The following is a 23,696-nucleotide window of genomic DNA, read 5'->3' as shown; positions in this document are numbered from 1 at the left end:
GTTATCCAAAATCAGTGTGTAAGACTGGTGGAGGAGAACATGATGCCAAGATTTCAGAACTCTTCATAAAACTTTATGAATATGAACTTGTTTTTTTTTTTTTGCATTATTTGAGGTCTGAAAGCTCTGCATCTTTTTTGTTATTTCAGCCATTTTTCATTTTATGCAAATAAATGCCCTAAATGAAAATATTTTATATGTAATTTGGGAGAAATGTTGTCCATGGTTTATAGAATAAAACAACAATGTTCATTTTACTCAAACACACAAACATATACCTATAAATAGCAAAATCAGAGAAACTGATTTAGAAACTGAAGTGCTTTCTTAATTTTTTTGATGGTCTCTCTTGTTCTAAATAAAGCTTAGATGTGATAAAAAAAATTATTTATTCTGTGGTATAGCTTACATGTTATAATGTTTTGTAGATACTCTGGTATAAAGTTTCGAGTGAAGTTCAGAAAATAATTAAAACAAACTTAAAATAACAAAATTAACCATTTTCAGAGTTGTTTTACACTGTGTGGTAAAATGTGTTCACACTGATGAGAGTTATATAGAGTTAATATATGACTCCATATGTTGTTGAATTAACACTATAGTAAGTAGGACCATATGTTATCTAGGATCCTCCTAGTGTTGGGTTGAATGGTGGCTAAGGGTCTCCACCCAAAAGTTACTGTGTTATGGGAAAACCACTGCTTTTTTTGGCAGCTTTTGATGATCTTTCTTGTTCTAAATAAAGCTTAGATAGGATAAAAGGTCATTTATTCTGTGGTACATTTTATGTTTTATAGATACTTTGTTGTATAGTGGTTTGGGTGTAGAAAATTAAAATAATAAAAAAAAAACTTTGAATTAATGCATGAACACTAATCAGAGTTGCCTAGACTTTACACAGTATATGACTCCATACAGTGTTAAATTACCTCAAAAATGTTAACTCTTGTGTTAGAGCTATTTTAAAAGTATAGTGAATTTTGAATTCAACTCTTAAAAGCTTAATTTAACACTGTCAATTTTGCTATATACATTGTCCAAAGCACATTTCATACCAGTTATTTTGGTTTGATCCGAACTGAACAGTCTAAAGAACCTTATTTAATGAAGATCACTTAAATATTTAAATACAAAATACATTAAAAGCAAAGGGACGAAACTACTAGAGTGTTCTGCCACACAAGTACAGAACAAGTGTCACGAGCTCCACGTTACAGTAAACCTCTGTGCTCTATAGACCAGATAAAAGAGACACAGCTGTTTCACTGACGTTTATGAGGCGGTTTAAGCGGCGCGGGGAACGGACAGAATGAAGAATCAACATCTGGAAAGAGGAAGAACCTGAAGGAGCCACTTTACATCAGTGTATTTACAGCAAAACGAGGATATTTTCCACAGCAGTGTCCTCGCTGCTCTCCAACAGTGAGGCGGGAAACGAGCGGAGGGAGGATGAGGGAAGGTCTGAACTCAGGCTAAATCACACCCCGTCCCATTCAGCAGAGACTTCTGAACAATGGCTGAAGAACAGAGGCCTGTACGTCTTCATAAAGCTGGACACGACCATGAGAAGATTAAATCAGTCTGCTTTGGAAGAGATCCACTGATCCACGGAATTTCCCATTGAACTGATCTATTCATGCCAAGCCCACGAATGCTCATCTTTCTTTGTTACTGTTGAGAGATTTTTATAAACTACAGAAAATGTAGGAAATATAGAATACTGAATTATCAACTGGTAGCTGGTACCTCAAGTGCTTAACCTGTAGAAATTATAAACACACTTTGGCCCAATCCCATTTTATCCCTTGGTCCTTATTTTTGATTCCTTATTTTTTGAGTGAACTCTTCCTTTTGGAACAGAGTTACAAAGGGATGGGGTGAAATCCTCCCTCTAAAATTGTGAAAACCCTTCAAGCACCCTGTACGTCATCAGGAGAGCTAAAGTTCAGTAACCCAGCTGCTGCTGGTTAACTAGTTAACTTTAGGGCATCCTTTTCTTCAGAAAGGGGGGGGATGGATGGTGAAAAAATTAATTACTACTCTGTGAAGGGAAGCTGAAATTAGCTGTGATTAGCTACTATTTTATTTTATTTTATTTTATATTTCTCCTTTTGTGGTCCCATTAGCTGTAGGTAGCCACTGGTCCTGACTCCCAGTCGCTGACTGAGTCAGATATTTAGCATGCCAGATCAGTCAGCAGTGGCTCGTACAAAATTCATACAAAAGATGTACAATGATCTTTCATCAATCCAAGGTATATTTATCTCTGATGCACAATAAACTCTACACTACATAATTTCGCATGGTTACCACAGGCATGTATTATCTATTGACCATTCTCTATATCACTGATATGTTCATAAATGGGTTAAAATGCTTCTGATATGGTGATTTAAATGATTAACCGGGTTAGAAAACTTTTTTTTATTTTTTATAAAATATATTGCATAGTTAAGGTAAATGTGTGTGAGACCCACCATATTCATGACAGTGAGTAGAAATCTCTGGGCAGCTTCAGCTCCGTGGTACTGCACCATGTCTGAGTCAGCCACCACCACCGTCTCCACTGTGTATTCTCCGCTCAGCCGGATGGCATTTCTCCTCCCCCGAGCTTCCTCTGAGCTTTTAGACCTTCGCTCCTTCCGCTTCCCTGAGACACACAAACACACATGCATAGAGTCAGACTCATGAATTCTACTCTCTACACTGATACACATACTTACCCTGACTGCCCACTTCTTTAAATCTATTCAACTCTCCATTTTATTAACTGCAATGGATATAGCATTACAGACTGTAGTCCTCCTGTATCTGTTTCTCTGCATTTTTTATTATTCTCCTCATTTTTTATTATTCTCCTCCTTTCACCCTCTTCTTCAATAGTCAGTTCTTTTGAACATATTATCTATTTTAAGCATTTATTACTTTTTTTATTTCAGCCATAAACCAAAAGAAAACCCAAAAATCAGTGTCTCAGATAAGTAGAACATAATATAAGACCAATTGGTACTTTTGTCAGTGTGTGAGCAGTGTGCCAAGTCCTGCTGGAAAATGAAATCTGCATCTCCATAAAAGTTGTCAGTGGCAGAGGGAAGCATGAAGTGCTGTAAGATTTTGTGGGAAAACACTGCACTGACTTTAGACTTGATAATAAAACACAGTGGATCAACACCAGCAGATGACATGTCTCTCTAAACCATCACTGACCATCAGTAAATGTTACATTTCATTTGGAAATCAAGGGAGCAGAGTCTGGAGGAAGAGTGGAGAGACTCACAGTTCAAACTGCTTGAGGTCTAGAGTGAAGTTTCTACAATCAGTGATGGTTTGGAGAAACATGTCATCTGCTGGTGTTGATCCACTGTGTTTTATTATCAAGTCTAAAGTCAAAGTCAGTGCAGTGTTTTCCAAGAAAATCTTACAGTGCTTCATGCTTCCCTCTGCTGACAACTTTTATGGAGCTGTGGATTTCATTTTCCAGCAGGACTTGGAACACTGCCCACACAAGATAACATCCCCACAGGTCCCCATGCAAATGTCTGAGCTGGGCTCCTACTTCATATTAAGTGATTGGACTAAGAAAAGTTAAACATGGACCCAATCTCCCCATAGATCCAATGTGAGATTATGAGCCCATTCCCATCCTGGAACCCACCTAGCTCACGTTCCCCGCCCATGTGAGTTCCACATGGTTCGTGTTTTTGGTAGCACCATTGATTTAATAACTGCAGCATCTAATTTAAAGGAGTTTTACAGTCTTTGCTGGACGAAGACGCACACACCAACGCACCATATCATGTCCCAACTGATATTAAACAGCTGACTGGAGCCCACCAGCAGCTCGGATGTGACGGAGAAGAAGACGGGAACGTTTAATGCTTGCTGACAGCAGAAAGTTTGGCTGAAAGTTCTAGTCACTGACTCTCATAAACAAAGGGGCAAATTTTGGCCCCGCTTTCCGTTCGGCCTGTTTTTAAGCAGTACCAGCCCTCTCGTGGAGATGCCCCCACATGTTCTGGGCAGAACCATATGCCCAATTAGACCTCACCATAGCAAATGTAATAGCTGTGCTGCAACCAGAGCTAGCGGAATAAAGTGTTCGGGGAGGCTAAAGTCTTCCAGACAGTCAAGCTGGTGTCTCTGTTTAAGATTAAAGCACGAGGAGAAAAACAATACAGAGCCGGTATAATAAAAAATCGCATTTTCAGTTTCATGAAATGTGTAGATTTGACCAGTCAAGCTAATTTATTTAGTGGATGATCTATTGTCCCAGGAATAATTGAGATAAAGGATATTATTATCATTTTAAAACCATCAATGCAGGGATGTATAGGGTTTCTCCTATGATGAAGTGACCAATAAGGTGCCCCTCTAATGGAGAAGTTCCCACCAGTGGATTAAGCGTTATGCAGTGCTGCAAAGACTATTGCAACAAGTGCGAGAATAAGGAGAAGTTTCCTTAAGATTGCCCCGTTAGCAGACATAGGTGCCCTCACAACAGGATAAACTTCATTTGATGGTATGACGGTACCACTTTAAAATAAGACTACCTTCATAAAGGGCTTATAAATGGTTTATTAATGGTTACTAACTAGGTTGTAAATGCCTTAAAAATCAGTAATAATCAGTGATAACACATACGTAGACATTTGGCACTATTTGGCAACAACAGGTCATTATTGCCCTTTCTACGTACCATTAATAAACCCTTTATAAAGGTAGGCTTATTTTAAAGTGGTAACGGTATGACAAAGTAAGCTGTTGTCAGTAATAGTAAAAAATGTATTCCAGCTGTTAAATGTGCATCTATTCCATCTAAGATTTCAGTTTTAGCCACACCCCGTCTGGATCTTTACGATGATAGTCTGAGCTATATTCTTGTAACTAGGTAATACAATGGTGTAAAAGAAAAAGTATTTGCCCCCTTTTGTCATACTTGCATTTTTCAGATTATTCAACAATCTTTGATAGTAAACATATACAACCTGACTAAATATTAAAAGCACTTTTTAAATGATTATTTCATTTATTAAGTGAAAAAAAAACAATCTAGCCCTGTTTGAAAATGTGTTCGTCCCCCATAAATTGTACTGTAACAAATCAATTTCACTAACCACCAATTATTTCAAAAGGGCATGGACAACTCATCCAGGAGGTCACAGAAGAACCCAGAACAACATTTAAAGAACTGCAGGTGTCTCTTGCCTCAGTCAAGGTCAATGTTAATGGTATCATTGGAGAATTCCACGACAAAAAACACTGCTGACCAAAAAAAAAAACACAACGGCCCAGATAGGCTTGCTGTGGTGCATAAATCTAGTATTTATCCACCCCTAACCAGATCTCACGAGCAGAAACGGTTACAGTGCACCCAGATATACATGAAAACTAATTTCCAAACAGTCTTGCTTGTTTGATGAATGTTGTAACTCTGGATGGTCCAGATGGATGGAGTAGTGGATGGTTGATGGATGCATTTTGTTATCAATTGATTTATACTTAATAGGTCATGACCTGAAATTATACTGACTGTCATTTGCATTGAACTTTCAAGAAAATCAGAGAAAAATATCACTTACGTAATAATTTGGATAGTCAAAATAGTCAAAACTAGCACACTCAGGCAGTGAGCTAACGCACTAAACAGAAAATAAATAGAAGATTAAACAGATCTACAACAAAGATCCAAAGTCTAACCCTTAACTGATCCTCTAAGGATAAGAATGAAAACAAGACAGTGATCCCCCGCCGGTCGCAGACGAAGACATGTTCAAACTGTCTGAGCAGCAGCAGATAAACAGTGGGGGAAAGCCGCCTGCGTAGAGCAACTTCACAGCTTCTGAGAGGAGCGATGTTCACGCTGAGTTCAGGAGAGGATACAGAGCTCAAGGACGTCCATACTGCGTTTCGCATATCAGGTATGCTATCTTGTTTTGAATCGAAGTCAAAGTAGTGAACTACTACGAAATGCGATCCTGTGCATCATGATTTGCTTGAACTGCAACTAATGATTATTTTGGTAGCCAGCTAATCTGAGGATTATTTTTTCAATGAATCGATTAGTCAACGATTATTTCTGCCATGTCCTTCATCTATAAAAATTGATAGAAACAACTGAACATGACATTTAAAAGGCATTTAAACAATCAAATGTTGTTTAAACATGGAAAGTACTGATTATTTAGTGAGTAAATATGTAATCTGTTGAGTTTGGGCACTTTTGGAGACACGGACTAAATTGAGTGTAACCTGTGTGAGTGAGTTATTTACCCATCTCCCTTTTTGTGTATTGTTTTTTTTTTAAGAGATCAAGTGCAGTGAAATGTACAGTGAGTCCAAGAAGTATTTGATCCCTTGCTGATTTTCTTTGTTTGCCCACTAATAAAGACACTATACTTCTGCACTTTTAATGGTAGATATATTCTAACATGGAGAGACAGAATATCAAGACAAAAATCCAGAACATAATTTTAAAGAATACATTTTAATTAATTTGTATTTCAATGAGGAAAATAAGTATTTGATCCCTCTTGCCAAACACACTCAATACTTAGTGGCAAAGCCTTTGTTTGCAAGCACAGCGGTGAGACGTTTGTTGTAGTTAACCACAAGTTTAGCACACACACTAGGGGGAATTTTGGCCCACTCTTCTTTGCAGATCCTCTCTAAATCATGAAGGTTGGTGGGCTGTCGCTTGGCAACTCTGACCTTCAGCTCCCTCCATAGATTTTCGATCGGATTGAGGTCTGGCGACTGGCTGGGCCACTCCATGACCTTAATGTGATTTTTCTTGAGCCAATCCTTTGTTACCTTTGCTGTATGTTTAGGGTCGTTATCATGTTGGAAGACCCAACCACGGCCCATTTTCAGATCTCTGGCAGAGGGGAGGAGGTTGTCCCTCAGGATTGTGCGGTACAAGGCTCCATCCATCTTCCCAGTGATGTGGTGAAGTAGCCCTGTACCCTTGGCAGAGAAACACCCCCAAAACATTATGCTTCCACCTCCATGCTTGATGGTGGGCACAGTGTTCTTGGGGTCATAGGCAGCATTTTTCTTCCTCCACACATGGCGGGTGGAGTTGAGGCCAAAAAGTTCAATTTTGGTCTCGTCTGACCACAAAACCTTCTCCCAATAACTTGGTTCATCTTTCAAATGATCATTGGCATACTTGAGGCGCGCCTCCACATGTGCTCTCTTCAGCAGGGGTACCTTTCGGGCACTGCAGGATGTGAATCCATTGTTGCGCAAAGTGTTGCCAATTGTTTCCTTGCAAACTGTGGTCCCAGCTGCCTTCAGGTCATTTGCTAACTCCTGCCGAGTGGCTGCAGGACGATTTCTGACCGTTCTCAGCATCATTGCCACCCCACGAGGCGAAATCTTCTTTGGAGCACCGGGCCGAGGTCTGTTGATTGTCATGTTATACTCTTTAAACTTTCTGATAATTGCACCAATAGTTGTTACTTTCACATCCAACACCTTACTAATCTTTTTGTAGCCCATTCCAGCTTTGTGAAGGTCAACAATTCTGACTCTGAGGTCCTGTGACAGCTCTTTGGTTTTACCCATGTTGGAGACTTGAAATCTGTGTGATCTGTCTGATTCTGTGGACAGGTGTTTTTCACACAAGTGATTAGTGAGAACAGGTGGCTTCAGGTCAGGTAACAAGTTGATTGGGAGTGTCTAACTGGTCTGTAAAAGCCAGAACTGCTAATGAATACTAAGGGATCAAATACTTATTTCACTCCATGAAATACAAATCAATTAATATATATTCCTTAGATTTATTTTCTGGATTTTCTTTTTAATATTCTGTTTCTCCATGTAAGAATACATCTACCATTAAAAGTATAGAATGATCATGTCTTTATTAGTGGGCCAACGAAGGAAATCAGCAAGGGATCAAATACTTCTTGGACTCACTGTATACAAACTATACCTCTTCACTACTTTACGACTGATGCTCTCAAACACTTTATTAAGAGACAAGATATTTAAGTAATAAACTCTTGACGAGCTCAGCACAGCTGTTAACTGAAAGCCTGATCATTCCAGGTGACTCTACCTCATAAAGCTGACTGAGAAAATCCAGCCAAGATGCCCAAAACTGCCACCTAAGCAAGAGGTGCTACTTTGAAAAACATAAAATAAAAAACATAATAATATTAAACACATAAATTGAGTATCCACTCCCAACTCAATCAATTACTCCAACATTTCTTATCAGCCATAAAGCCATTACACCCCATTCTATGCCCCATTCTACGGCACATTAAATGAAGAGCTTAATATAACAAATATTGTAGTTAGATTAAAAGAATACATACTGTAACCCTCCACTGTAACCTCACATGATATTAGGCCTCTTTCAACGCAGCCAGAGCTTTTAAGTCTGAGCCATCTGCAGTGTAACTCTGTGTTTGTGTTTGTTTGTTTCTCAGCACACATACAGTAAACACAGCAATGAAACTGCCTTTGTTCACAAAGAGAACCTGGATCACTGGATGACGGCGATGAAAGCTGGGTTGACTTCAACATGCAAATCAAAGCACGACAGACGTCACAAAGCCATGGGCTCAACGTCCCCCAAATCAGAAACACTTGGTGGACTCTTCCCAAACAGACAGAACTGAAGGGCAGAGTGCTTTTTTAAATAATAGATTACTACAGAAAGTGCTATAAACCCTACAGACATCTAGAGATCTCCACAACAAGACCAAAACCAACTTGCTGTGAAGTAGAATATGCACACCCATTGTAAAAGACAGATGGAGCCACTTGAAGTAGTAAAAAAAGAGCTGCACTGACAGTGACATGACAAGATAGTAGGGACTGGATCACCCCCCCGGGCAGCCATAAAACGTAATCTGCCTCAAATTGACACAACCGGTAGTGTCCTAATAGCTTATGCTTGTCTCTAAGCTGAAAGGTGACCAGGTTAACCTATAATAATATACGAGAGTGTCACTCTTATCAAACACAAGAAAGACCTTCTGTGGAGTTCTTCATTTAAGTATGTAGACTGGCTGCTAAAAAAGAAGGTAAAAAGAAGGTATCCTGTTTTATCTTTGATATCACCAGAGATGATACAACTGATGTAGATCTTTAAGACCTTCTTTAGCTCATCTCTGGGAAAAAATGTCTCTAGGAACCTCTCGGGGACTAAAAGGTTGTTCAAAAAGCCTCGAGGTCCTCAAAGAAGCTGCTAGTTTATCTGAGATTAACAGAGGAACTTACAATATCTTCACGCTAACCTGTCTGAAATGTCCTTATGGACATGTCCTTCTAGAAACCTCTTCATCAATTTACTTTTGGAAAACTCTTATAGTCCTCCAAGAAAATGCTAATTTATTACAGATTTGTAGAGCCTACCCACTCTAGTTTATCCTTTAGGACCTTAGGACATTACTGGTTGACTCAAAGTAGCCAAACCAGCCAAAATTGTAACCAAACTAAAGAAGATCGCACACAGTTTTTTAGCTTGTCTCTGGAAAAAGTGCCTGAAGAACCTTTTTGCTACAGGTTCTCCAAAAACCAAAATGATTAATAGAGAAACCAGACTTTGTTCTATCCTGTGAAGGCTTTTTAAAGCATTACTAGCTAACCACTTTGCTTTAGGCAGTTATGGCCAGACTGATACAGGTTCTTCTTATTGTCTCAGGGAAAGTGCCTCTAGGAATCCCTTTAGGAGAGGTTCTTCAAAAAGTCTTGAAGTGCTAAAAAAATCCACTGATTTATCACAGTCACAACTCTGCTATGGCTTTCAAAACTTCTTCTGCTTGTCTATAGGTGGGAAAATGCCTATGAAAGTCTTTTGGAAAAGGTTCTTTGGAAAACTCTTGTAGTTCTCTAAAAAAACACTAATTTATTACAGATTTATAGACGATACCAACTTTAGTCTATCCTGTAGGACCTTAGGACATTACTGGTTGACTCAAAATAGCCAAACCAGCCAAAATTGCAACCAAACTGCAGAAGATCGCATACAGTTTTTTAGCTTGTCTCTTAAAAAAGTGCCTGTAATAACCTCTTAGCTACAGGTTCCCTAAAAAACATATCTGTAATTCATCACAGATTTATAGAGGAAAGAACCAGACTTTGATCTATCCTGTAAAGGCTTTTTAAAGCATTACTGGCTAACCACTTTGCTATAGCCAGTTATGGCCAAACTGATACAGGTTCTTCTTGCTTGTCTCTGGGAAAGTGCCTCTAGGAACCTCTTTAGGAGAGGTTCTTCAAAGTCTTGAGGTGCCAAGAAAATGCACTAATTGGACACAGTTTTGTACAGGAACTTGTCTACAATCTAATCTGTAAAGGTCATTGGAGCATTACTTGGTTGACACAACTCTACTATGGTTTTCAAAGCTTCTTCTGCTTGTCTATAGGTGGGAAAATGCCTAGAAAAGTATTTTGGAAAAGGTTCTTTGAAAAGCTTGCCGTTCTCCAACAACGCAAGATTGATCAGGGATACATTGAGAAACCCCTCTTCAGCTTATCCTGTAAATTTCCTTAGAGCATTACTGGTTGGCAAAACTCTGCTAAATTCAGTCAGTTATGACCAAACTGATAAAGATCATCCAGGCCTTTATCTGCTCATCTCTGGAAAAGCCTGGAAAAAAGAGGTTCTTCGAAAAGCCCTGAGGTGCCAAGAGAATCCGTAGATTTATGACAGATTCCTAGAAGAACCCATCTTCAGTTTATGCTGTAAAGGACCTTGGAAAGTGCTTCTAGGAAGCTTTTTGACAAAAGACCTTCAAAAAGCCTCAAGGTCCTTCCAGAACCTGCTAAATTTGGTACAGATTGGTAGAGAAACCCACATTTAGTCTTTCCTCTATTGGCTCTTGAGGCATTTCTGGTTGACACAACCATGCTATACTCAGTGATGACCAAACTGATGAATGTCTTACAAGTGCCTGTAAGAACCATTTGGTGAAAGGGTTTTCAAAAAGTCTCAAGGTGCTCCAAGAAACCCAAGAAATTGTCCCGTCTGTCCTAAAAAGGTCTATGGAGCATGACTAGTCCCCAGAGGACCACACGTTTCAGGTCCTTTTGACCTTAATTTGTCCAATGGCAGCTGATAACAGTCAATTCTAAGTCTGGTCAAAATTTCAAACATCAAGAAGACCTACCAAATGGAGCAGAATTTGTCAGGTTACTGTCAGGATCTGATTCGAACAGTCAAAATGAACTGGTGTGGGTCAGGTTAGACTGGTGCTGGGAGTATATAAGTAAAGACAGACCACTTGCTTATACAGGTGCGCGACTGTGGGCACATATGTGTGGTTCTGATGCTGACTGTAAAATCTGCACTGCTAGCTACTTCTTTGGTAATTACATGTTCTGGAAACATTTCAACACTCAGGTCTTGTTATGTTAACATTGCTTAACATTCCGCAGTTCTGAAGGGGATGAAATTGACTGAAAAGCACTATAGTAAGCTAGGCGAACAATGCTTCCAGTCACAGATATCTGCAAAACACAAGATGTCACAAAATAAGAAACCACTTAAAAATTAGTTTCTTTGATTTTACCAAATTGAAAAACTCTGGAATATAACAAAAAAGGAAGATGGATGATCACAGCTTTTAAACCAATTTGAACTGCTTAAATATTTGCACAAGGAGTGGCATAAAATTACCCAAAAGCAGTGTGTAAGACTGGTGAAGGAGAACATGCCAAGATGCATGAAAAGTGTGATCAAAAACCTAGCAAATATTGATTTCTGAACTCTTAAAACTTTATGAAGTTTTTTTTTGCATTATTTGAGGTCTGAAAGCTCAACATTTTTTTGTTATTTCAGCCATGTCTCATTTTCTGCAAATTAATGCTCTAAATGACAGTATTTTTATTTGGAGTTTGGGAGAAATATTGTCTGTAGTTTATAGAATAAAAAAAATGATACTCATTTGACTGTTGTAAGACCTTGATTGTACTCTATACCAATCAAGTGTTGGATTTGTAAGGAGTGTGATTACTGTGATTAATCAATCACAGTACATTTATGGGTGACAATATCTTTTTCACAAAAGGGACGGATTGGTTTGGATAGTTTTTTACCCCCTAAATGAATGAAATAATCACTTAAATATTCTTTAAATATCATTTATATTGTTTGTTTGATCATCTGATAAACACGAAAGGATTCAAATTATTTTTCACACCACTGTAGATTCATTAGGACCTCGTCTGCATTTGTTGTTTACAAACGGCTCAATTTCTCTCCAGACGTTTTTTTTTTTTTCGGTCAGCTGACACCCCTGTCACTGGGATCTGGGACGTGAATGACAGCCCATGTGACCAGTCAAAATAGATGAAGTGTGAGCTGCAATAAACCCTGACTGCAGACCAGGGGTCTGTCAGAGGGGTCCCCTGAGCTCTGCAACAGGCAGGTGAAGGGCTGGACCATGCACTAAACTCTAAACAACACATCTGTACTAATATGGGGGGAATACCCCATAGACCACAGACATGCATGTGCTTCTGGAACCAGGCCTGCATGTGTGTGTGTGTGTGTTTGCACATGTGTTTGTTTCTATATTAAGAATATACCATTGTAACCACCTCCTTGTTTCTACACCCATTATCCAGTTTTTTTTTTCATTTTCCAGCAGGATTTGGCACACTGCACACACTGCCAAAAGTACCAATTGGTCTTATATAATACTCTAATTTTGTGAGATACTGATTTTTGAGTTTACATTGGCTGTAAGTCATAATCATCAACAGTAAAATAAATAAACAGAGTGATAAAATAGATCACTCTGTGTGTAATACTACATCTACATGCATTGGACAATGAAACTGAAACACCTGTCATTTTAGTGTGGGAGGTTTCATGGCTAAATTGTAGCAGCCTGGTGGTTAATCTTCATTAATTGCACATTATTGCACCAGTAAGAGCAGAGTGTGAAGGTTCAATTAGCAGGGTAAGAGCACAGTTCTGCTCAAAATATTGCAATGCACACAACATTATGGGTGACATACCAGAGTTCAAAAGAGGACAAATTGTTGCTGCACGTCTTGCTGGCGCATCTGTGACCAAGACAGCAAGTCTTTGTGATGCATCAAGAGCCACGGTATCCAGGGTAATGTCAGCATACCACCATGAAGCACAAACCACATCCAACAGGATTAACTGTGGACGCTGTAAGAGGAAGCTGTCTGAAAGGGATGTTCGGGTTCAACGTGAACCTCAACTCTCCTGTTTCCACCAGAACTGTCCGTCGGGACAATAAATTATTGTGGTCTAAAACCAGGTGTTTCAGTTTCATTGTCCAACCCCTGTAGATGTAACTTTTATAATAGATGTTCTTTGGTGGTCCTGTGGGGTCATGACAATTGAAGAGTGGAGTTTAGTGGAGCTGAAAAATATAAATGGATAATGGTTCTAAAAACAAGGAAGTGGTCATAATGTTATGCATGTTCGGTGTAAGTGCGTGCAGTGCCAAGCTGAAGAAATTGGTGGGTGGAATAAAAAATGTTCAACAGGCCAAAAGAGTGTGAGTGAGAGCGGGTGAGGAAGGGTGAGGACTGGGAGGAATGGGCAGCGATGAATCGGAATTCGTTGGGGATTTTTGAAAGGGTGAGCCGGAGAGAAAGTTCCAACATTTTTGGGATTCCGCTTGTTTCGGAGGCTGACCGCAGCTCACAGCCATTCCAATTGCAAACTCTGGCATGGACCGAGCCTTCACACAAACCATGGCCTCAATAACGACAGCGCTAGCTCAGGGTGGGAGACTCCAAATCATCCGGTCTGAAAACCAAACAATCTTGGTTCCGTTAAGTAGGGGTTCTCAAACATTCTGCAGCGAGGGTCCCCCACAAACCAGCAAAAATGTATTGTATGAACATAACCCAAGTGTTAGACTTTAAGCAAATCATATTTATTTGATGGGAGCTCAAGCTCTTCTCCAGTAATGTGTGGTTTATGGTTTTAGTCAATCCGCTCAGCTGTTAATAGTGTCCAGACCCACTACTCATGTTTTCTGGAGATTGCAGCCAACATTCATTCATGCTGCATTTGTTACAACCTGGAAAGTCTCTTTAAAATCAAACTTAAATTACACTGAAATGCTAAAGATCATGGGATAGGATTATGTAAAGACAGCAAGTCTTTGTGATGTATCAAGAGCCACAGTATCCAGGGTAATGTCAGCATACCACCAAGAAGGAGCAACCACATCCAACAGGATTAACTGTGGACGCAAGAGGAAGCTGTCTGAAAGGGATGTTCGGGTTCAACGTGCACCTCAATGCCCACACCTGTATATGTTTAAGGTGGTATTTTGTGAGTGAAGTGAATACTGATCACTGGCTTGTTGATTTAAACGTGATTTGATGCAATTTGAATTTATCAAGGCCTGATAGTGTCCTGAAATTGGGAGAGTATTTAACAGTTCTATATCCACCAAGTCACCAGTGTGTACCAGAACATGTCCACAAAAGAAGACATTACCACCCACAGTGGACGACAGTGCTGTGGGTGGTAATGATTGTGATTTGTGGCTAAAAAGATCTGTTCAAACAGAAAAGAGAATAGTCTAGAATAGTCCAAGAATGCTACACCACAACCTTCCCCCATACCCCCTGTCATCAACCACCAAACCTCATACCACCCCCCTTTAAGTTTTTGCTGAAAAATTACATCAACATCTAGTAAATCCTGCTTTTGCAGAAAAAACAGCCTCTAAACTCTTCCTATAGCTTCTTACAATGAGAGTCTGGCTTCTGGTTGAAGGTATTTGGGATTATTCGTCTTTACAAAACATCTCCAGTTCAGTCAGGTTTGATGGTTTCTGATCATGAACAGCTCGCTTTAAAAAATCACACCACAGATTTTAATAATATTCAGGTCTGGGGACTGAGATGATCATTTCAGAATGTTGTACTTGTTCCTCTGCATGAATGATTTAGTAGATTTTGAGCAGTGTTTAGTGTTTAGGGTCGTTGTCTTGTTGAAGTATCCAGCCCCGGCCCAACTTCAACTTTCTCACTGATTCTTAAAAAACATTGTTTTCAAGAATCTGCTGACAGTGACTAGAATCCATGCGATTAATCCTCAACTTTAACAAGATTCCCAGTACCTGCACTGACCACACAGCCCCACAGCATGATGAACCACCACCAAATTTTGCTGTGGGGAGCAGTAAAGTGTTTGTCTTGGAATGCTGTGTTTTTCTTTTTCCTCCATGCATAAATAACTGCCCTCCATATAACTCAAATAATTTTAGCTTCATCAGTCCACAGAACCTTATTCCAAAATGAAGCTGACTTGTCTAAATGTGCTTTAGTTTTAGCATACCTCAAGCGACTCTGTTTGTGGCGTGTGCTCAGAAAAAAGGCTTCTTCTGCATTACTCTCCCATACAGCCTCTCCTTGTGTAAAGTGTATAGTTGAACTGAAGAGCTGAATGATGCACAGTGACTCCATCTGCAGCAAGATGATGATGTAGCTCTTTGGATCTGATCTGTGGGTTGACTATGACTGTTCTCACCATCCTTCTCCTCTGCTTATCTGAGATTTTGTTGTTCTTGTTCTGCCACTTCTGGCTTTAACTAGAACTGTGCCTGTGGTTCTTCCATTTCCTCACTATGTTCCTCACAGTGGAAACTGACAGCTGAAATCTCTTAGATTACTGAGCTTTTTGTATTCTTCCTCTAAACCATGATGTTGAACAATCTTTGTTTTCAGGTTATTAGAGAGTTGTGTTTCGAGGCTCCCATGTTGTTGCCACTTTTTAGAGAAGATGCAAAGAAGAGAAAGACTTTTCAATTGGCGCCTTAACTCTTTCTCATAATGGATTCACCTGTGTATGTAGGCACAAGGGTGCCTATTTTTGTTTAAAGAATTATTGCACACTTTCTGTAAATCCTATACACTTCGCTTCACTTCTTAAATATCACTGTGTTCATCTGCTATAGGTTGTATTTAACTGAAATTGCTGATCCAAACAACCAATGATTTATAAAGGAAAGTCATGAAAATGATCAGGGGGTGCCCAAATGTTTTCTTCTACTTCTCCTTCATCAACACTCTTTCACAGACTCCTTTAAAGAGAGTATCAACACAGAGAAGGAGATTTTGACCTGGCCTCCAGGTCAGTCAGGTGTAATAAAGCTACAAGGCCTCCAGGCGTGCTCTCTGGAGTCTCTTTCAAGCTCAAGTGACGGTTCCAACTATGTTTACGGCCGCAGTCTACACACCACAGCACACACTCCCGCTCACTCTGCAAGCTCCACTCCCTTCTCTGCTGTCCCTCCAGGCTAAGCGCAGGTCAGGCCACTCCTCTTGGGTCTGCTGAAGCGATTTCACACCCCGTTCTTCCAGCCTCTGATCCTGCTCGGCATCTCCTCCCAGCCGGTAGTCCTCTGTGCTATCAGAATACCACATCTCCTCCAAGTCTGCTCACAGTGGGAGTATAACTGTAGCAGGACCGGACAAACACATTGTTCTTTCCTTTCTGCTTTGTGGTTTGTGACCTGTGAGTGTGTGGTAACAGGCCCAGTGATGTTTTGGAGGGTAAATACTCATTTTTAAACAAATTAAATAACGTTTAAACCATTTGTAATCTCAGAAAACTATCAGATTTGACTGCTAGAATGCAGATCAGTTAGTTCAAGGCAGAAGGCAGTTTCTCAAAGACCTTAATGTCCTCTTATGCCTTAATACTGCCTTAATAATGCCTAAATAATCACTGAAAGCCAGTACCATGGCAGACCTACTAAAGCATGAGTAGACTGATAAATCACTGTACTGATGATCAGTTATTTATCTCCGTGTTACTGAGCTCTACTAAAGCATGAGTAGACTGATAAATCACTGTACTGCTGATTAGCTCTTTGTATCAGTGTTACCAAACTCTACTAAAGCATGAGTAGACTGATAAATCACTGTACTGATGATCAGCTCACCACCACATCTGTAAGAATAGAGCATTTATAAGAAATGTAGATAACTGATGATAATCACAGCAGCCCTGTATCAGATCATGAGCGGGAAATGCTGCTTTCCCTACTTCTGTGCTCCGCTCTTAAACTGCAGCCCAAGCAGTTAGAACAGTTATTTCCTTCAAAATACTACAACTTTATTCTCTTGTAATATCACAACTTTATTCTCGTAATATTACAACTTTGTTCTCAATGTGAATTGTTAAATTTTTTTTAAAGAGAGGCCTTAAAACGCTGTCATAAAATGCAGTCAATTCCAGTTATGAATAAAGGAAATGAACCTTTTACTGATAAAAGCATTTAAGGTGGAACAGTGGCGGAAAATTTTCTGGTTTGTTTTTATACTTTCCTACTTTTGTTTGGATAATCAAATAAAAATACAAGACATTTCTCTTTGTGTTTTCTTGGTATTATATTCAAAAACAAAAAACGAAATTAATTGTGTTTTATTTTTTTTATTTTTTTTTTTATTCTCAATTGAATATCAAATGAATGAATGATACATGGATTACTACCCACCAAGTTAAATCCTGTTGGTTGATTCCTTATGGGTGCAACTGTTCTACCAGCCCAGGCAGGACGGGAGTGAGACGGGGAGAAGGCAAGAGCTGCGGCTTCACCTCCTCAATTCACTTTTGCTGCTTTTAACACTCCTACTCCATCCTGTGTGTAACATGATCCACCTTTACACATCCAGACTGTGAGTGTGAGAGAGTGTGTGTGTGTGTTTGAGTGTGTGTGTGTGCTCTAAAGCATTGAGGACATGGAGTTTAATGGATATAAAGTCTGTTTCAGTCAGTATCTTTCTCCAGGGACGGTGCGGTTTGGTGCTGGATTCAGGGATGCAGTTTTCTTTCTCTGCTTCTCAACACAGGCAGGAGAGAGGGAGAGAGAAAGAGAGAGACAGAGAGAGAGATAGAGAAAGAGACTGGAAAGGGGGGATGGGAAATGGGGGTCTGGCCTAGCCCTGAAACAGCCTGGGACAGACGTTGAATGCAGGGGAAAGAATTTCTCCCCAAAATCTGGCACCTCGTGCCTCTCGGCTCACCCGCTCTGCAGACGCCAGGTGCTGCGCAGAGCTGCAATGGCTAAAGCACCTGGAGCTTCCAACTGCAGATCAGTGAAGTCCAATCATACACACATAAACACTCACACACACACTTCCACAGACTGGTTTTAGTGCCGTGTCAGGATATAGCGTCACATCACACAGCACATAGCACATAGCTCAACCTATTGGATATAGGAAGTGTCTCACGGTGGAGACAAGGTTCAAATAGTCACGAGCAGACGACTTTCTGATACAGCAGCATTTTTCGGACTATAAGGAAAACTTAAAATCCTTTAATTTTCCCAAAAATTAATTGTGAGTCTTAGGTATGTGTAGAGGCGGAGCGAAGGGGGCTGGAGCACCTGCCCCTTTGTCTCTTACTGCCCAAAGTGCCCTTTTGTCAATTTTTTTATTTTTTTTGTAAGTGTATGTGTGAAAGTTATAACCGTTTTGGCTGGGAAACTGCCGTATTTTACCCAACTGACCGCTGTGTGAATGGGAAAGCTCTTAGCGCCAATCACGGTGCCGGTTCACGGATAAAGTCCCGCCTTTCAGAAGAAACAGCCAATCAGCTTGCTGGTTATGCTGGGAAACACTCAGTGTTCCTCAGTCTAGTGCTATTGGTCGGCATTTACGCTCTGCTAGCACTGAGGTTAGCGGCTAATGCTAATGCTGCTCCACCCAGCCTTAGTGCTTGTAGAAACTTGTAGCTAAAACAATGGCAATCTAAGCTTACTGTAAATAAATGGAACCACCTTACTCACCCAATGGTTAGGATAATATATAATCTGTGTGATTAATATCCAGCGCTCGTTTGATTTTGAAATAAATGAGCTGCTAGTGTACCTTCACAGCGTGAACGTGCAGGTCAGTATCCTCTGCTGAGACGCAAAAAGCGCTGCACTGTTAAGATACAAATGTGCCAAAATCAGAGCTCACCTGCCTCTTAAAGGGAATGACAACTGCCACACGGATTGGTTTATTTCATGTTACGCCCAAAACACACCCATGATTAATTAAGAGAATAAATTCATGCCTTTTGCATGTTTCGAGCCATGCAAGGCGCAGTTTTTGCGCCCTCACAATTCCAAAGACGCAAGATGCATTTTAATCACAGTTTTCATGCATCTTGGCATGTTCTCCTCCATCAGTCTTACACACTGCTTTCGGATAACTTTATATCCCACTTTTTGTGCAAAAATACAAGCTTGTGATCATCTTCTTCTTCTTGATTATATTCCAGAGGTTTTCAATTTTTCAAAGAAAAGAAAAAAGCTGTATACACAACCCATAAACACAGCCTTTAAGAACCCCCAGACCCTCGACTGGCTCTCATTCTATTCTGTCTGTCTGTCTGTCTGTCTGTCTTTCTTTCTTTCTCCCCTTTTTCCATGCATTTTGGCATGTTCTCCTCCACCAGTCTTACTAGCTGCTTTTGGATAACTTTATGCTCCTACACTCCTGGTGCAGAATTTCAAGCAGTTCAGTTTGGTTTGTTGGCTTGTGATCATCCATCTGCCTCTTGATTATATTACAGAGGTTTTCAATTCGGTAAAATTAAAAGAAACTCATAATTTATTTTTAGGTGATCTCTTGTTTTTTTTTTTTTTTTTACCAGAGCTGCATATGCAACCCATGAACGCGGCCTTTAAGAACCCCCAGACTTGCGACTGGCTCTCATTCTATTCTATTCTATTCTGTCTGTCTGTCTGTCTTTCTTTCACCCCCTTTTTCCCCTCTTTCTCTCTCTTTCTCTGTGTCTTTTTTAAGAGCAAGTTTCAATTACTTGAAGTCCCAGATATGGACATATGGAAAGAATTTATTTACACAGGTTGTCAACGTTCTGGTGGTCTTTCCCCTCCTTAAGAGCAGGTTATGTAATATTCATGGCGCTGTCGGGCCAAGCCGAGAACTAGGCCACGACGACGCAAAGGAGATACAAAAAGAGGAGGCCGTGTTAAGAGTCCGAAATTACACCAACCGCTCTGAATCGCCACAAACTGTGAGAGTATGAGAGAGGAAATTCCAGCCGTGTTGTTTAAGTTGGCTGATAAGACTGTATATCTCGGCGCGCGTGGACTTCGCTGGCTCGAATTTTTGGCTAATTATTACTGTTTCCATTCAGACTACAAATCCAATAATGCACTGGGCTCAGACAAAACTTCCTGTCGCTAAATACGAGCTCCAGAAGAAGCCTGCAGCTTTTGGCCTTGCTGAAGAACAGAAGAGCCAATTCTTCAAATTGTAGATCTCAGCTCTCGGTGAGAAAAATCGTACATCTTGGCAGAGCGGGAGCAGCCGCCATAGGGCTGGAAACTATGCACCGCGTTCTTCACGTACGAAACCAGTGGAATTCTCCCTCAGCCCGTTCCTCGACGGTTTTTATGAAGCCCAGGAGCAGGTTACAACAGGAGCTCGGCGACGTTGACCAAAGAAATGAATGCACATTAAAAAGCAAAACAGCTGCGTCTTCTCCTCCACACCCCCCTAACCTACCCCCTCCAACATCTCTCAACACAGCTAAAAAAAAAAAAATGAAGTCATCAAAAGGATTAGATATGGCCGTAAACGTTGCCGCGAAGCCGCTGATTTATGAAGGCGACAGCTTTTCGGACCGCGAGCGCTCCTGCAGGGGAAGCGGGAGGCGGAGACGGACGCAAAGCAGAGCGTCGCGATTATCATAACAGATTCCTCTCGCGCAATACATCATAAATACACAGCCCGGGCTAGGTGAGCCGCTAAGACTCCCCGGTTGAAATAAGTGGAATGAAATACAGCACACGGCGAGGTGCTATAACGGCTTTTCAATGACACCGTATATCACTGCAATCGGCGGCGGCAGGAGCGCTGACCTCGGGCCTGATCACTGAGCTTTCAGAGGCTGGAGGAATGCAGCAACAGAACAACATAGGTTAGGTCTTTGTAAAATATGTAATAATATCTGTATCTATCTGTAATAATATAATAATATCTAGGTTATTATTAGTGGTGACAATAAAAATAATAATAACAAATCTGATTAAAATTCAATCACAAGAATATTCTGTTTAAGTTTTTATAGTGGATATTTAAATAGAAATAAAAGTACAAATGTAAGAAATGTAAAATGCAATAGTACATTTGCAATAGTAAATGCAAATGTAATATATTAGTGCCCACCTTGGCTCGCGACCGCCCACACACAGAGCCGAAGCCAAGCAGCAACGACATCTGTTCAGACAGGAGCTAACAGTCCTAGGAACAGCATGGCAGTTCATGCCTGTGTTATTTGTGCAAATAACACATCAGTGTTTATATGCTTTACTCAGTAATTCAGAGCTAAGGAACAAATGGTTAGAGTTTGTCTATGGGTCACCACCAGCCAAGTACAAATGAGAAAGGTAGATGTAAGGTAACTGTTTTAAAAAGGTTCTGTTTACACTAGATAAAAGTAAAAATACACCTTTCTGGACCTGGACTACCCACCTCGGTGTGTTTAAATAGGATCTCCACTGGATTTTGCGATTTACAGAGACTCTAAGACTAGGTCAGTGTCTGAACTGCACTTAGCAGGGTGTTACACATGTTGTAAAGTAACATATGACATTGCAAAGACTCTTATAAGTGAAAAAATGTCTGTATTTCCTATCGTCCTATCGTTTCTCTCACCACTCCTCCAACTTACTAAAGCAGCATTATACTGGATCACCAGAACACTTTTTTTTTCCCCACAAAAAACAGCTCACATGTCATTTATTTATATTAGAGACCACAACTAGACAAATGAATGAAAAATTTAATTTGGACAAAAAGTCACTTTAGACAAAAGCGTCTGCCAAAAGCAATGTAATGTAATGAAATATAATGTAATGTAATAATGTAAAAAACGATGGATTGAGACCTATAAATATTTCAATACCGATGCTAAAATGATGCAAAAACCTAAAACATCAGAAACTAATGGAATAAAAGATGATCAAACATGGAACAAAAATTTAAGTTGTTTTTTTTTTATTAATAATAAAATAGTTAACTTTGTGAGCAGTAAGCTGTATGAGAGGTGAGCCCGGACTATCCAGAAAATCTCTGAAAAAAGTGTAAAAGTGAAAGAGAAGTCACTGACATCATCAGCCCCGCCCACATGCGCACTCCAGTTTAAAATTAAAGCCACGTCATTGTGTTTTGTATCACTTGATCGCTAAAAAGCATAGGACATCAGAAAATAATGCATTTTAAAGCTTGGAGATATTTAAACTTTAATATCCGCTTATGTTTTTTTGTGAATTATCATGTGATCTGTGTGGTGTTTGGATCCTTTGAGGAACTTACACAATGGGCTAAGTGTAGAGCTCTGACTCATTAAGTGAAATGGTTCACAAATAGAGTACAAATTAGAATCAATGACTCAAAAAACATTGTTTACAAGCCCACTCTCTGAGCTCGTATTTACACAGCTACGGGGAAACTTAGAGATGACACAGAGCTCTCCTCAGACACTGGATTATAAGTCAGAACGTGTGTTTGTGGCTAAAAACTTGGAAATTAAGCAAAGTAAACAAGTCACATTTCTAAAAAAGCAAAGTACTTTGTAAAAAAACAAAAATATCTTGTTAGTTGTGAAAGTTAAAAGGATGCATCCAATAAAACTGCTGTGTGGTGAGATTTTTTTTTAAAGAAAGAGAGTAGAAGGTTTTGGGAACTCCCTCAGTATCAAGATTACAGTCTTTTCTCACCTTGGATAATTTGGCAGTATTTCGGGCCGTTGGTTGTAGACTGGGACGTTTCCTCAGAGGAGCGTTTTTGACGGACCACCTTGTGTTCCCGACCAGAAAACGAGTCCACTGCCGACTCCACCGGCTCAATGAACAGAGTCTCGTCTCCAGTTTGCACCAGTCCAGTCTGAGAGAGGCACAAAGACAGAAAGAGGTTAAGAAGAAAACTGGTACTTATGTGCACAATAATGTTAAAAAAATAATAATAAATGATAATAAGATCTATATGAGTGGATGATTAACTGTGATCATAAGGACTTAAAAATTATGAGTTTCTTTGATTTTACCAAATTGAAAACCTCTGGAATATAATCAAGAGAAAGATTGATGATCACAAGCCATCAAACCAAACTGAACTGCTTGTATTTGTGCACCAGGAGTAAAGGCATAAAGTTATCCAAAAGCAGTGTGTAAGACTGGTGGAGGGGAACATGCCAAGATGCATGAAAACTGTGATTGTTCTGTCAAATATTAAAAAATATTCTGAACTCTTAAAACTTTATAAATATGAACTTGTTTTCTTTGCATTACTTGAGGTCTGAAAGCTCTGCATCTTTTTTGTTATTTCGGCCATTTCCTGCAAATTAATGCTCTCCATGACAATATTTTTATTTGGAATTTGGGAGAAATGTTGTTCGTAGTTTATAAAATAAAACAACAATGTTCATTTTACTCAAACATAAACCTATAAATAGCAAAATCAGATAAACTGATTCAAAAACTGGCTGTATGTGTATATTAAGTGATACAGAAATATTTTTTTAACCAGATTTCACCAGAAGTCCCCAGAATAATGACTCAACAAGCCAGTATGAATTTTGTACGGCCAAGATTAGAGTTAAATAACATATTTGGAGATGATATAAGCTAGATACTGTATGTCATAGAATATGGAATATGGGAATGTTTTTTTTACATTTACTTTACCTTAAGTAATATTGCACTTCCTGT

At 39.7% G+C, this 23,696-nt stretch overlaps 1 protein-coding gene across 2 annotated transcripts in view; it reads right to left on the bottom strand.

Annotated features, from left to right (window-relative positions):
* Nucleotides 1-23,696, bottom strand: part of adamts17 (ADAM metallopeptidase with thrombospondin type 1 motif, 17) — a 170,850-nt gene that overhangs the window by 131,700 nt on the left and 15,454 nt on the right. For both annotated transcript variants that reach the window (XM_049465461.1, XM_049465460.1), the window contains exons 3-4: nucleotides 22,707-22,872; nucleotides 2,478-2,650 (exon numbers count right to left, since the gene is read on the bottom strand). In XM_049465461.1, the coding sequence (XP_049321418.1) occupies nucleotides 2,478-2,650; nucleotides 22,707-22,872 (339 nt within the window). The remainder of the gene's footprint in view (nucleotides 1-2,477; nucleotides 2,651-22,706; nucleotides 22,873-23,696) is intronic.

The sequence above is a fragment of the Astyanax mexicanus genome, chromosome 16 (genome assembly GCF_023375975.1).
Source record: "Astyanax mexicanus isolate ESR-SI-001 chromosome 16, AstMex3_surface, whole genome shotgun sequence".
Taxonomy (NCBI): Eukaryota; Metazoa; Chordata; class Actinopteri; order Characiformes; family Acestrorhamphidae; genus Astyanax; species Astyanax mexicanus.
Note: the sequence above shows the minus strand (reverse complement) of the source record. Positions and strands in the feature narration are given on the sequence as shown.